This window comes from Oryzias melastigma, linkage group LG14 (genome assembly GCF_002922805.2).
Source record: "Oryzias melastigma strain HK-1 linkage group LG14, ASM292280v2, whole genome shotgun sequence".
NCBI lineage: Eukaryota > Metazoa > Chordata > Actinopteri > Beloniformes > Adrianichthyidae > Oryzias > Oryzias melastigma.
The window spans coordinates 23,899,138-23,913,029 of record NC_050525.1 but is presented as its reverse complement, the minus strand read 5'-3'; the positions used below and the strand labels follow the sequence as shown (position 1 = coordinate 23,913,029).

The window sequence follows — 13,892 nt, the reverse complement described above, 5'->3', positions numbered from 1 at the left end:
TTCTGTTTATTTAACAAATATTGTATGCTTTTTGTAAAGATGAATTTTTGTGCATTGTTGTAGAGTTTTGAAGTAAAAAAAAGTCATCGAATGATGTCCAAAAAAGATGCTTGAGGTGGGGGACATGAAGATATAAAAACTGTCTTAAAATAACTCCTGCTAAGAAAAAAAAAAAGTTACCATATTATTATTGAGTTCAAGATATAATAAAACATTTATTTTGGCTTATCTAAGTATTTTATCCTTTGAAAACTGTGAAAATTTGGTGAAAATGATTTCAAAAACAGAAAGTCTATCTTGAACATTACCACAAAAATACATCTTTTTATGTTTTTGGTACTTAGTTTGCATTAGAAAATGTTTTTTATGTATTTAAACAGCACCTAAAAAAAGGACAAAAGGTTGATTTAAGTTCTCACAGTGAGAGTCATTTTAAAAAAACTTTTATCCTGAGATCTACCACCTGATTAATGTTACAAGCCGTAAGGCAAAGCTGTTGCAGGTTCACACCAGACAAAAACGTGGTTCCAATTTTATAATAATAATAATAAAAAAAAGATAAAACGAGTCGATAAACAAACCAATAAAGCCAAAGTCCCCTGCAGAAAGTACTGGATTATCCAAGTGAGACGAGCCAAAAGTAAATAACTTAATTAAACTCATATGGATACAGGTTAGGGTGGCCTGTTCCAGTTCAGACTTGTCCAGGCTGTGGGCTCAGTTTGAGCTCCAGGAGACGCAGCAGAGAGGAGTCCCGGCCTCAGGATAAATCAGTCACCATCTATCAACTTATTTTTATATATTTATATCAGCTGATGAGTATAACTCCTGTTGAATTACTTTTCACTTTAGCAGGTGAACCTACTTGGTTTTAGTCGGATCTTCTGACACAGTTTGCTCTGCTCTCCTTGACAGAAGCCAAGAGGCCAATCAGGGCATGAGAAAATTCTTGCAGGGTCTTCCAACCAATAGGAGAAGAACACCTCGTGCAAGGCTGCATAAACCGCACAGTTCCTGCAGCACAATAATAACTTTAAAAATGGTATTCTCTTCATGAGACTCAGTTAGGGCTGCACGGTGGTGCACTCTCAACAAAAAGGCCTTACTTTGGATCTTTCTGTGTGGGGTTTGTATGCTCTCCAAAAACATGCTGCTTAAGCTACTTGGTTACTCCTAGCTGTGCATGTGAGTGTGTGGCCCTACAACGGACTGGTGACCTGTTCAGGGTCACGCTCCAGCTCCTGACCCTGAAAGGAATACAGCGGATTCTGAAAATGGATGGATGGATTGATGGAGTTTTAGTTGGCCTCACAATCACCCGTCCACCTGACCTGGCTCCACTTTTACTCCCTTTTTATTCACATAAGATTCAAACAGGAAATCAAAGAGTTGCCTCCTACTATATTACCACACGTGATAAAATTCAAGTTCTATACCCCTCCCACTCATTACTTTATCCATCTCATTTTCAGATTTCACTCACAGCCAGCCCTGTCTGACTTCTTCGCTGCTCCAAGCTTCCAGGATGAGTTTAAGCGGGAAGGTGGCGGTGGTGACGGGAGCGGCGAAGGGGATCGGAAAAGCGACCGCCGAGATATTTCTTCAAAATGGTGCAAAGGTAAAACACAGGTTTTTATTTAAATCAACTTTAATTGCATGAAAACTTAAAAAAAAAGATTGCAACATAGTAGCACTAAAGAGAAATGATAAAAAAAGGAAACAAATATTTTCCATTTGATGGAAAACTTACAATTTACAGAAAAAACAGTTTTCTTGCTCTCGGTTAAAAAGCCTGAAATGAAAGATTTATGCAGCTGTAAAAGATCATAAAGACATGAAGACGTCCATGTTACTCATCAACCTTTATGTGTGCAGGTAATCCTGCTGGATGTGGATGAACTCGCAGGGAAGAGTTTGAAGAACGACCTTGACCAGCAGTTTGGAGAGGACAGATCTTTGTTTATGAAGTGCAGCGTTGAGTCAAACGAGGACATAAAAGGTCAGCTATAAAGTTTTTGTGTGAGCCAACACATGCCAACAGTAACAAAGTTACGAGTAGATAAAAACTATAAACTGCACGTTTTTCTTTATTGCTTTCAAGCTGCGCTCCAGAGCACCATAGACACCTTTGGATCCATCAACATTTTGTGCAACAATGCTGGAATCCTCAAAGAAGACGACTGGGAGAAAACCGTCTCCATAAACCTTGTGGGAATCGTTTAATTATTTATTTATTTAAGAATATTCCACAAAATAGCTACAGATTTGCATGTTTGTAATGCAGGGCGGTGTCATCCGGATGACCTATGCAGCTCTGGAACACATGAACAAGCTAAGCGGAGGTCAGGGAGGGGTCGTGGTCAACACATCATCTCTTGCAGGTACTGAATTGTCTGTTAAGACAATAAAGTTCTCAAATTTGACTCTGATCAAACCTTTATGTGCTGAAGGTATTGAGCCCCTCTCCAGCTGTCCTGCTTATTCAGCTACCAAGCATGGAGTGGTCGCCTTTACACGAGCAATGGCAGTAAGCATGCACGCACTCTTCTTTACAAAATATTATGTCATTTTGCATTTTTAAATGTTGTTTTTGTTGTCCAGGCCGCCTCCAGCAGTTCCGAATATGGAATCCGGTTCAACGTCATCTGCCCTGTTCGGGTCCAAACAGACTTCTTCTCCTCAGTTTCTCAAAACTTTGGACGCTTCTCCCACCTGCTTGGTGGCCTGCAGAAATCTGCAGAGCGAGCGTTGGAGTGAGTCTTCATTTCTTATAAAGCATCTTCTTCTGTTCACTTTTATTAAATTAAAAAAAATATTTTTCACATTTCAATAAACAGCTTAAAATCTACTCAGATCAGCTGGTTTTATGTTGTAGAGGTCTGCCAAGGAGACAACTAGATGTTGACCAAAGATGTCTGTGGTGGTAATCCTTGTTGTGTGGTCACAGTACCATGAGTTCTATAAACACCACTTGTTTGATGTTAAAGTCCAATATCCTACAGTCACACATCAGCATGTTCTTGAACATGCTATGAGAAAAAGTAAAGTAAAGAGTAAAGTAGATAAAAAAAATAGCCGCGGGGTTCATTTCATGAAAAAAAAGTTAGTTTTAAAGACAACAGAAACACACATAACCACAGATTATTTCAAATCTTGTTCATTTTTTCATCAGTGATTCACTACCTTCCAAAAAGAGTATAAAAATACACAGATTTCCTTCATTTAGCGCCAGTTATTTCACATCGAACTACAAAAACTGTTTGGACACCATTTCCCACAATGCATGTTTTGTAGTTCTCAAGGCAGCTTGAAGCCAACGCAGTACCTATTTTCTGGCTGCGCTGGCTTAGGAAGGCGCCTTGAACCCGCCGTTTTCCTGCAATACTTCGTGACAGCGCGTATTTGACGTCGGTGACAGAAACTAACCAGCATGCACCGCGCTGCAGGCGATCTGCGCAGCGCCGGGTCCGCCTTGCTTATCTCAAACACGCTTATTTTACTGGACAAAACGGGGTATGACAAAATGCTTTACCTCCGGTTCCAACGCAATGAAGTAAATTTAGTCGCCATTTCAGCTCAGTGGCCTTGTGGTAGAGTGTCCGCCCTGAGATTGGAAGGTCGTGGGTTCATATCCCGGCCGAGTCATACCAAAGACTCTAAAAATGGGACCCAGTGCCTTCCTGCTTGGCACTCAGCACTAAGGAGTTGGACTGGGGGGTTAAACCACCAAATGGTTCCCGAGCGCGGCTGTGTCTGCAGCTCACCGCTCCCCCAGGGGATGGGTCAAATGCGGAGAACAAATTTCACACACCGAGGTGCGTGACAAATAGTGGGACTTTAACTTTATTTTGGAACCAGAGGAGGTTAATAAGCAGTGATTGGTCTAAGTCAGTCTGAGTCATCATTTCTATGGCAACCACTCTTGCTAATCAGAAGAGAGCTTGCTGGGAAGCCACACCCCTTCCACTGAAAACATGCTCGGGAGAATCTGTCAATCAAATGTTTCAAATGTTGGAGATGGGGGCCACATGCTTTTACTGAGGCATCTGATTGGTCAGTTTATAACTTGAATAACTTGCAATGGAAAAAAAACAAATCATTAAAAAAAGCTTAGAATTAGCAAGAACATGTTACAACAACACATTCTCACTCCCAAGTCGTCACATATTGACGTTTGGTTTAGGACCCCTCCGCGTTTCTTTTTGATGTTTTAGGTGTCCACAACTCGTCTTTTTTTTTGGTCTACTGGCTGTTCCCATTAAATCACGTGTCCCTAGCCTCCGGGACACGAACCAGAACTGGTCTAGTACCACGACACCAATACTTAAACCCAGTACTGGTACCCTAACTCTAACGCGACACTGGACCAGATGCAGTACCTGACCGAAGCTGGTACCAGAAGCAGTACTGGGCACGAACCGGGCGCGATACCAGACGCAGTACCGGACGTGAACCGGCACTGGGTTAAGGTTAGGGTACCGGTAGGAAACCAGTACTGAGGATCAGTACGAATCCGGTACTGTATCTGGTATTGCATCCGGTACCGCGTCCAAAGTGTTACGGACCCTTGATTTTGACAGCCAGTACAACAAAAAACTACGAGTTGGGGACACCCAGAATGTCAAAAAGTGACATGGAGGGGTCCTTAATCAAACCTCATTATGTGATGACTTGGGGATGAGAATGTGTTGGTTACAACTAGGTACCAGAGCTGGAATAGTTATTCTGAAAAAAAAAATGACTGAGAAACAGCAGTTCATTTCTCAATAGAAGTCTATGGGATTTTGGCTCTCTGGGACCAGTAGGTATAGGCTGCACGGTGGCACCCCTGGTTCAAGTCCCGGCTGGTGGACCTGAAACAAAAAAAATCTTCAACTGTGGACCTTTCTGTGTGGAGTTTGCATGCTCTCCCCGTGCATGCGTCGGTTTTCTCTGGGGACTCCGGCTTCCTCCCATCGTCCAAAAACATGCTTCTTAGGTGAACTGGTTACTCTAAAACTCTAAATGTGAGTGTGTGATTGTGGCCCTGCAACAGACTGGTGACCTGGACAGGGTTTATCCTGCCTTTGCCCAAAAGTAGCCGGGTTAGGCTCCGGCAACACCAAGACCCCAAAAGGGACAAAATGGTTTAGAAAATAGGACCAGCGGGTACTTTCTATTTGGAACATGAAGGGGGGAGGGGATAATCTTTCCAGTTCTTTATATACTATATTTATATACTGTCTGTGGTTTAATCCATTGTGTTCACACTGGACAAGCAGAAGTGAGATTGGGGGCATCTTCTTCTTGTTCTTTATTTACTATTTACTAGTGCTTGTCCACCACCTACAGTTTTAAAAGGTTTAGCACGAAATCTCAAAGTGGTGTAAATCTTGAGAATCTTGCTCCAGACTTTTTCTATCAAAGTTCCTCTCCGATATATAAAAGACTTGGTGTCATAGAATTCTGGCTGGAATTGTGAACATTGATTGTCTGATAAAACTGAGTTGAAACAAAAAAAAAAGTTTTTTGGGGGGGAAGTTCTCTTGACAAGAAAGAGAAGTGACACACAAAAACAGGCTGGTTTAGTCAACCGCAAGGAAGCATTGTCATATATAGGGAAGACCCAGCATGCAGCATGACTGACTAAAGAAGTACTCACCTCCACTTACTGTATCAGAGTTTATATTAGCTTTGTGGGAGTACAGATGGCGTGCTGTGAGTTGGCCGTTGAAGCCTTTGAAACTGAATTTCAGAAATGTGTGAGTAAAAACTACCAGTCCTCTGGTGAGACATCACAAAACACTTGTGCCCCCTTGTTCTGAGAGAAGTGGAGCAATCCAAAGATATGGGAGATTATTGTCACAGACATGACACACAAGATGTCAGCAACCACTTCTAATGAAAAGTCTGTGTAAAGTCTGTGCAAATGTGAGTGTTTCGGACTTCCAAATTCACATGTCACTACGCAAGTCCATTTATGGGGTCTACATACCAAACGAGCGGCCATCGAACACACGTTGAAAGTTCAATCAATTGATCTTTGACCAATCAGAGACTCGGATTTGGTAATGAAATATGGGTGGACTCAGACACAATCTTTCATCCATTTACAATCCTGTTTTCAAAATAACATCCTCATCATGACAATATGCATTGTTATCCAGAGGTAAAACCCAGGACAGGGGTTGAAATTCAGTGACACGGGGGACAACGACTTGGTCGTTAGGGGACATCGTTGGCCATGAAAGCACTGAAAGTCCACTGAGGAGGTTAAATATCTCTAGCTCAATGACTGTAGAATCATTTTTTTCTTTATTGCAAGTTATAAACTGACCAATCAGATGTCTCATGTGGTGCCCACTAGCCCCACCTCAAACGTTTGATTGACAACTTCTCTCTTCAGTTGAAGGTGTGAGACTTTGAGCAAGCTCATTCATGAATGGTGGCAGTAGTTTCTCTAAAAACACGACTCAGACCGACTCGGACCAATCACTGTCATCGGGTTTCAAAATGGCGGCAGCTGTACCAGGAAGCCACAGGGATGGCTTTGGCCTGATTTTGTGAGGGCTGGAGGTAAAGCATTTTCTATGAGTGACGTCAACACCTTGTTTTGTCCTGTGAGTAAAACATATCAATGCTCTAGCTCAAGGCTGCCCATTCCTGGTCCTCGAGAGCTACCACCCTGCCTGTTTTCCAGATCTCCAAGTCCTGCTAGCTGCTGATTCAGTCAGATGTCTTGACATTCTGATTGAATGAACACACCTGGTCCAGGTAATCAGGTAGGGTGGAAGACCTCAAAGACCAGGAATGGGCACCCCTGCAGTCTGGATCAACACCGGTTGGACAGAACACAAGCGTCTTCAAATCAGAAAGTTTGTCCAGTTGAACTTTTGGAACTTTTTTTAATTTTATCATGACCTGGATACTCGACCTATGGGTATTGTTCTTTTTAGAAAAAGAAGTAGTGCCAACCGTCTGAAAATTGATCATGTTGGACAAATTATTAATTGTGGTTTGTAAATAGCCGGAATTACATGACACCAGATCTTTCATATATCGGAATAGAACTGTGAAAGAAAAGTCCTGGAGCAATACGCTAGTAACAGGTAGTGGCTGTCCAGTCTAAACACCATATACTAAAAGCTCGTTAAAGAATGCTTGTTTAGGCCGTTCTTGATTGCACATCATACGCCCGGTTTGTACTTGGAGTCCTGTTTATTTGGCAATTGTGACTTCTCTGTTTGGTGCTTGAAAACAGTTCATCGCTTCAATGGGTGGTCCAGATTTTGCTTTGATAAACTCTGGCACAGCTGGTTAAAAGTTTAATTAAGTCTGAGTGTGTTTCTCCAAAGTTTGATGTGTATCTATGTCACACCAGCATCAGATTCATGCTCTTGCTGTCATCACATCTGCTGAATTCGGGGCTCAGATTATTGTAAAATCAACAAGAAGTCTGTATTTTACCTCTTTTGCTTGGTTTGTGGTTAAAGCCTCAACATTCTCATAAACAGGTGTTTATTTTTCGTTTCAGTCCATCTGAGGTGGCCGAGTGCATCCTTGATCTGGTGACGGATGAGATGAAGAACGGAGAAACCGTCTTGCTGGGCCAAAGCGGGAGAAAATGCGTGACTTTTCCTCAAAATCTCTAGTAGTCTTTGGTACCACAACATCATGGAAGTAGCCAGTTTAATTCTGTTTCTTTAATCTGTCAAGACTCAGTTTCAAATAAGCTGTAGTATTCAAACTGACTTCATACAGTCTGCCCAAGAAATGCTACGTGTGATATGTGTAATACCTGATCTAAGTGCATGTACTCACAGCTTAGTACGAAATGTTGAAGCGGTGCAAATATTGCCAATCTCACTCCAGAAGTTTTCTTTCACAGTTCTTTTCCAATGTACAAAATACTTGGTGTCTAATCATTCCGACTGGACACAAACCCCAATTATTAATTTCTTCTTCATGATCCATTTTCAACCAATGGCACTTGGGTTTCAAATTTATTTCTGTGTCGTAGGAAAAAAAAATGATTTCACGATATATCGCTATACTTAATTTGGCAATACTTGTATCGATTTAAAATGCTGACATGCCGATATTTAATTGATTGATTTGCTTGAGTAAAAGCAACTTGTATATGAGATACAGTTAGTGTTGTGATTATTAGATAAAATGAATTTGACCATTTTATTACAATGAATTAATATTCAGGTAGAGTTTTTTCTAAGTCATATTCTTTAAAAAAAATAATGAAAAATTGTGGTTGTACAGTCTAGGGATACATACTGTATCGTGACCCAGATTTCGCGATATGTATTGTATCGTTAGGCTCTTGCCCCTAGTTTCTTCTTCAGATGAATTCTCAGAAAACTTTCCCTCTTTTCTTCTTGTAACTTCTGTCTTGTCTTAACAAAATAAAGCTTTGACTGCATCCAGAAAATCAAGGGTGTCTGGCTCTTTGACAGTAGCGTAGAGGTGAGTATCATCTGCGTAGTGGTGACTTTGAGCATGGTTAGTTAGCTTGATCAGAACCAATTCAAACCCTAAAGCACTTTGTATAAATGGAGTCTCAGATGGACACATCTGTGGACTATTCCTGATGATCTTGTGCACTTTTCCAGCTTGAAGAGAAGGATTTTATGGTAACTTTCTTTGCATTTTTACCAGAAACTTTGAACAATTTAACTTAAGATGTTCCAATGAATCAAATATTTTTAAAACACTGAATTGTCATCTTGAAGAAAAACTGAAAACATGTCACTAGAATTGTTGATACTAGCATGGAAACTAAACCAAATCCACAAATGTGAAGCAAGAATCTGGATCAAGTTTCATTTTTTTAGTGATGTGGAGCGAGACAAGTTTCTACGCCTCAAAAACCCTCCAGCCATAAAAATCTTTTATTAAATTGTGTTTATTTGCCTTTCGTGTTGTTTTGCAGTTTTCCACTAAGTGTTTAGATCATTACAAGACTGAGAAAAACAAATAAATGACACATAAATCAACACCTGGGAGTAAAGATTTAGAGTAAGACAAAAATGATAGATTTTTTTAAATGTAGAGCTACAGTAGAAAGACCTTGGATATGATGGAACAGCAGCATTAGACGTATTTCTCCAGCATGACGCACTACTTAGAGAGTGATGGAAACTGCATGTACGCCTTTCCTTGGGTGAGAATCATGAGCGCCTCCCCATTCTTGGTCTCGTCCGTCACCAGCTCCAGGAGACTCTCGGCCACCTCAGACACACTGTGAAGTTGAGGTCACAATAGGGTCAAACGCTGGCTAGGGAAGTTTGAGAGGCACCAAAAAAGAAAACTCATACCTCAAAATTCCCAGTTTTTCTGTTAACTTCACGGCCATTCCAGTCAGGTGAGTGAACTGCCCCAGTTTACCAGAGATGTTGGTTATCATTTCAGTTTGGACAAAAGTTGGACAAAGAGCGTTGAAGCGAATGCCGTACCCCGACACCTCAGAGGCAACCTGGTGGAAGACGATCAAACACTCGCATCATTTTAAGGAATCCAGCTGAAGCCAAAAAAATCAGCGCTTTCTCCTTCAGAATCTGCTGGAATTTCCATGTTAACAACTGAAAAGTCACAGTAAATCAAATAAACACTAGAGCTCCGATGTTAAAGGGTTATTCATTTATATATATAAAAAAGTAGAATTCCTGCCTGTTTTGAGGATGAACACATTAAATAGATACAAATATAATGCAAACTCACAAATCTGCTCATTTATAAATCAAGAATAACAAAACATCAATTCACAGAGAGTACACTGACCAGTTTACAACAAAAACCCTCTAAATTAAATCTAATTATCACTTAAAGTGATTTCTTCATTTGTATTTTAAAATACAGCATTTTCTCGGTAGAGAAATGATATAAACTTGTCAACATATTCATCGATTCAGAAAATTGAAAAATCGGTTTCTCTCGAGTCGTGGCTTCACTGAATTGCTATATCCCTAATGATGATGTAAAAAACTGTTTTTTGTGTAATTAAAGGATAATCTGTGAAAGGTTCCTCACCGCCATGGCTCGTGTGAAGCCCACCACGCCGCTCTTTGTGGCCGTGTAGACGGGACAGCTGGGAAACGGACCCAAACCTGGATTAAATTAAGGAGGAGCAACAGATCCATGAGATTCAGAATCTCTGATTTCCTGTTTTACCAAATTACATTACATTACTGATGTAATATTTCCAACTACCAGAACAACAGATCTAAAAATGAGTGTCTATAGCTTATTTAAAGATTACATTTTGTCCTAAAAGAACTAAACATTACTGTTTATTTTAAGAAATCTATCCAAATTATTGTAGTTTAACTAGCAGAATTATTTACTTATATTAAGGAAAAATGTTTTGCATTCAATATTTTTTCACTTGTTTTTACTAAGACATTTTTTCTATTGAAGAAGTTAATATTTTTTTTAAACCACCTTAACAGTGACAGTTAATGCAAAAGAGTTTTCTGGTTTCTAAATAAGAAAATTAAATATTATCCCTGTTGGATTGTTTGACTTTAGATCTTCTCTTTTGTTTTATCATATTGTAATGTAATAATGATAGTTAAACAACAGTTCATCATTTATGCAATAATAATCATTCAAAACAGGTAAAACTATTTTAAAAAGACATCGAAATGTATATTAGTTCAAAATAAAGCAGTATGTAGCTTGTAGTAGAATAAAAAAAACACAAGAAAATAAAAGTCACTTCAGCTAAATTGAGGTTATTGTTGCTAATTCCAGAATTTATTTGGTGTTTGTATCCGTTCGTGGTTTTTTAAAGCATATTTTTTCCTTTTTCTAAAAGATTTGATCTTATTTATCTGCTTTTAAACCAGCTCCGATCATAATTTTTTTTCTGTTTTCTTTTCTTTTTTGGTCATAGTTTGTCATCTTTTTTGTTAGATTACACTGATTATTTCTTTTGCCGTTCCATGATGCTTTTTAGAGAAACTGATGATATGGATTTACCCGCCATAGACGCCGTCTGGACGATGACTCCTCCTCTACCTCCGTTTAACTTGCTCATGTGCTCCAGAGCGATGTAACTTGCTCTAATGACGCTCATCTATGACAGAGTTTGTGTTTCAACAGTTACTAACAAATGTTTGTTTACAAGAGATGGTTTCATTAATTACTGAGGTTTCGAATAAAGTTAGAAACTTATTGTCTGCAACCAAGAAAATAAGGAAGTCTTTAGCAGTTAAAGGGAAATGCAGACAGGATGTGCTGTTCTTACCAGGTTTATGGACACTGTCTTTTCCCACGCGGTCTCATTCATAACGCCGGCATTGTTGCACAAGATGTCGATTCCTCCAAAGGTTTCTACTGCTTTCTGAAAAGCAGCTAAAAAAAAAAGAAGTTGGGGGACATCACTCAAACATGATGGTTTCAGATGAAAACCAGCTAAATTGATGAAAAAACTGGAATTCATACTATTTTTCCTTCATCTCAAGTTTCATTCATCCACCCAAACTGTCATTAAAGAAGCGAAACCTCAAAGAAAACGTTGAGAGACGTGTTCCTCCATCTGATTACCAGTCACCTGATAGGACTCTTTGTCCTGAACGGTGCTCTTATTTTGGTAAAACTTAATCTGTAATTCTGTTTCTTTGTGTGGTTTACCTCTAAGCTGCTCCTCTGACTCCACGTCACATTTCAGGAATAAGGCGCTTCCTGTTCCGTGTTTCTGATTCAGGGACTCCATTAGACTCTGTCCAGCAGATTCATTCACATCCAGGAGGGCCACCTGCACGGATGAGGAATGTTTGAATTATCTTCATTTTTTTTCAAATATAAACTGACATATAGGTTGTAAATCGATTTTTTCAATAATCTCTTTTTTACTTTGTATATTTGTCACAATATGTTGAATCAGATGATAAAAAATACATAAAAAGTCAGCAGACTTCACTTAAAATCCATATTGATTTGAAATAAATCATGACAGAACTTTGATTTTCCATAATTCTTGGAAAGTTGTTGAGTCCAGTTTTTTGTGTCAAACTCAGACCTGAACACTTTCATACCAAGAAACAACAAAAAAGTTTGTATATAAGAAGGAAACACAGCAGAATAATGTTTTTAAAAAAGTAAGAAAATAAATCCCAAACAAGAGTTAGTCTATAAGAAGTTACAAAAACTTAAGGACTACATTGATCTCCAGGTACACCTTTTACTCCAATAACTCAACACGGATCGATCCAGGAGATCAAAAGGAAAACTGCAGCTGTGGTTTGATCAGTAAAGGTCAGAGTTCACGATTCAGCAATGAAAAAATGGATTAATGGAAGAATTCAGAAATGAAACACCTGGATTGTCCTTTATACGTTACATCTGGAGTCAAGGGAGCAGCATTTAAATTTAAAAAAACTTATAGTAACAGTCAAACATGGAGGTGGTAGTGTGATGATCTGGGTTTTAGTTTCCAGTTTAGTTTGTTTGTTAGTTTGTTTGCTTGCTTGTTTGTGTACCTCAAGGCTCTTTCTTGGGTCCTCTTCTACAGCTAATTTAATAATTTCTTTCCTGTAACTTTCCTGTAACTTTCCACGTAAACTGAGTTTATTTACATTTTTCAAATTAAAGAACAAACTGCAGAGGAATACGTCGCAGACAAATTATCAACTTTAAGTTTATGTTAACCATAGTCGATCAGTTACCAGCTCCCTTATGTCAGAAAGGTGAAGAGCACTAAAATGCAGGAGTTTAAATAAATAAACACAAACTGAGACAAAACCATGAAATGAAACAAAAAGAGTGATGAAGCAGATGACCTGATAATGAAGAACTGAAAACCGGAAACATAAATACAGGCAGGATAATAATCTAAAAATAACTTGGAACGTTTAGTGACTTAACCTGCTACATTTCTGATTAATTCTTAAGAAAAAGATAAAGCGTCTTATCTCTTTTCTTCATTTCTACAGTAAATTCCATCACCAAGTGCTGTACACAAGGTCAAACCAACAAAGAATACAATGAGAAAAAATAAAACAGATAAAAGCAAAGAAAACAAGAATTTAAAACCTAATAAAAGGTCAGCTAGACAGAAACTAAGACTCAGTAGAAGCTCGTGCAGTTTATTCCAGAGTTTAGGAGCCAACACCAAAACAACCAAAATAGCTTTAAAAAAGTTTTATTAAGTGTAGTTTGTTATATGAAAATACGATTTGTGCAGCCAGGAACTGACAACGTTGCAAAAAATCCTCCATGATTCTCCTCCACATACATTTTAGTCACAAAGATGACTTTTAAGTGTCCGGTTTTGGATGAAAGGTCTGTTGTTTCTATGCATTTTGATTAAAAGTAATAATAAAAAAACGTAAGCAGTTTTGCTTTACAGCAGCATAATAAACAAAGAATGGAACTGTTCCACCTTACAGAACTAAAGACCATATGTTCCTGTTTTGTGTTAGTTGCTTTCAGGTTCAAGTTTCAAGTTCACCTTGGGAAAAAAAAAAGAACTTCTCTTACAGGTTGAATTAATTTGGGGCCAAAAAGTTGAGCCATAAATGCTCAATTTACGCATGAACCTTTTGACTTTTACGCACAGAGATGAATCAAAGAGGAAGTGTGGAGCGCATCTTTGTTTTTACTTTTCCCTCATCTCTCCGTGTCCAGAACAAACAACTACAGTCACACAGTCCTACCTTGGCCCCGTTCCGCAGGAGAACCTCGCTCAGTCCCTTCCCGATGCCCCCCGCCGCTCCGGTCACCACTGCGCTCTTGCCGGTCAGAGCCATTTCCAGCACTACAGGTCCAGTCCGAGGCTGCAGGAAGTGACACTCTCACGGAGGGACGCTTGTCACCGCCCGCTCACACCCTGCAATGCGGGTCCATGCATGCCGGATCTGGATGAGCCAGAAGCTCAAAGCAAACAGTTGTTTTTGTCT

At 39.3% G+C, this 13,892-nt stretch overlaps 2 protein-coding genes across 2 annotated transcripts; one reads left to right on the top strand and one right to left on the bottom strand.

The window, feature by feature from the left end:
- The first annotated feature begins 922 nt into the window (after positions 1–922).
- LOC112142761 (15-hydroxyprostaglandin dehydrogenase [NAD(+)]) lies at positions 923–9,526 on the top strand. The gene is made up of 8 exons (XM_024266330.2): positions 923–1,126; positions 1,473–1,618; positions 1,876–1,999; positions 2,102–2,208; positions 2,285–2,381; positions 2,451–2,527; positions 2,602–2,753; positions 7,514–9,526. The coding sequence occupies exons 2-8, from the start codon at positions 1,526–1,528 to the stop codon at positions 7,629–7,631; spliced, it is 768 nt and encodes a 255-aa protein (XP_024122098.1). The 5' UTR covers positions 923–1,126; positions 1,473–1,525; the 3' UTR covers positions 7,632–9,526.
- Positions 8,879–13,742, bottom strand: zgc:56585 (uncharacterized protein LOC393297 homolog). Its single transcript, XM_024265829.2, has 7 exons — positions 13,650–13,742; positions 11,626–11,749; positions 11,240–11,346; positions 10,972–11,068; positions 10,021–10,097; positions 9,309–9,466; positions 8,879–9,232 (listed from the first exon to the last, which is right to left on the bottom strand). The coding sequence occupies exons 1-7, from the start codon at positions 13,740–13,742 to the stop codon at positions 9,112–9,114; spliced, it is 777 nt and encodes a 258-aa protein (XP_024121597.1). The 3' UTR covers positions 8,879–9,111.
- Positions 13,743–13,892: the final 150 nt, after the last annotated feature.

Bases quoted from the DNA above. Each gene is read 5' to 3' on its own strand.
- LOC112142761 (XM_024266330.2), top strand. From the start codon at position 1,526: ATGAGTTTAAGCGGGAAGGTGGCGGTGGTGACGGGAGCGGCGAAGGGG. The intron at 1,619-1,875 runs GTAAAACACAGG...TTATGTGTGCAG, and splicing joins TTCTTCAAAATGGTGCAAAG to GTAATCCTGCTGGATGTGGA. The intron at 2,000-2,101 runs GTCAGCTATAAA...ATTGCTTTCAAG, and splicing joins GTCAAACGAGGACATAAAAG to CTGCGCTCCAGAGCACCATA.
- zgc:56585 (XM_024265829.2), bottom strand. From the start codon at position 13,742: ATGGCTCTGACCGGCAAGAGCGCAGTGGTGACCGGAGCGGCGGGGGGC. The intron at 11,347-11,625 runs GTAAACCACACA...TTTTTTTTTTAG, and splicing joins GTCAGAGGAGCAGCTTAGAG to CTGCTTTTCAGAAAGCAGTA. The intron at 10,098-10,971 runs GTAAATCCATAT...AATTTAATCCAG, and splicing joins CCAGACGGCGTCTATGGCGG to GTTTGGGTCCGTTTCCCAGC.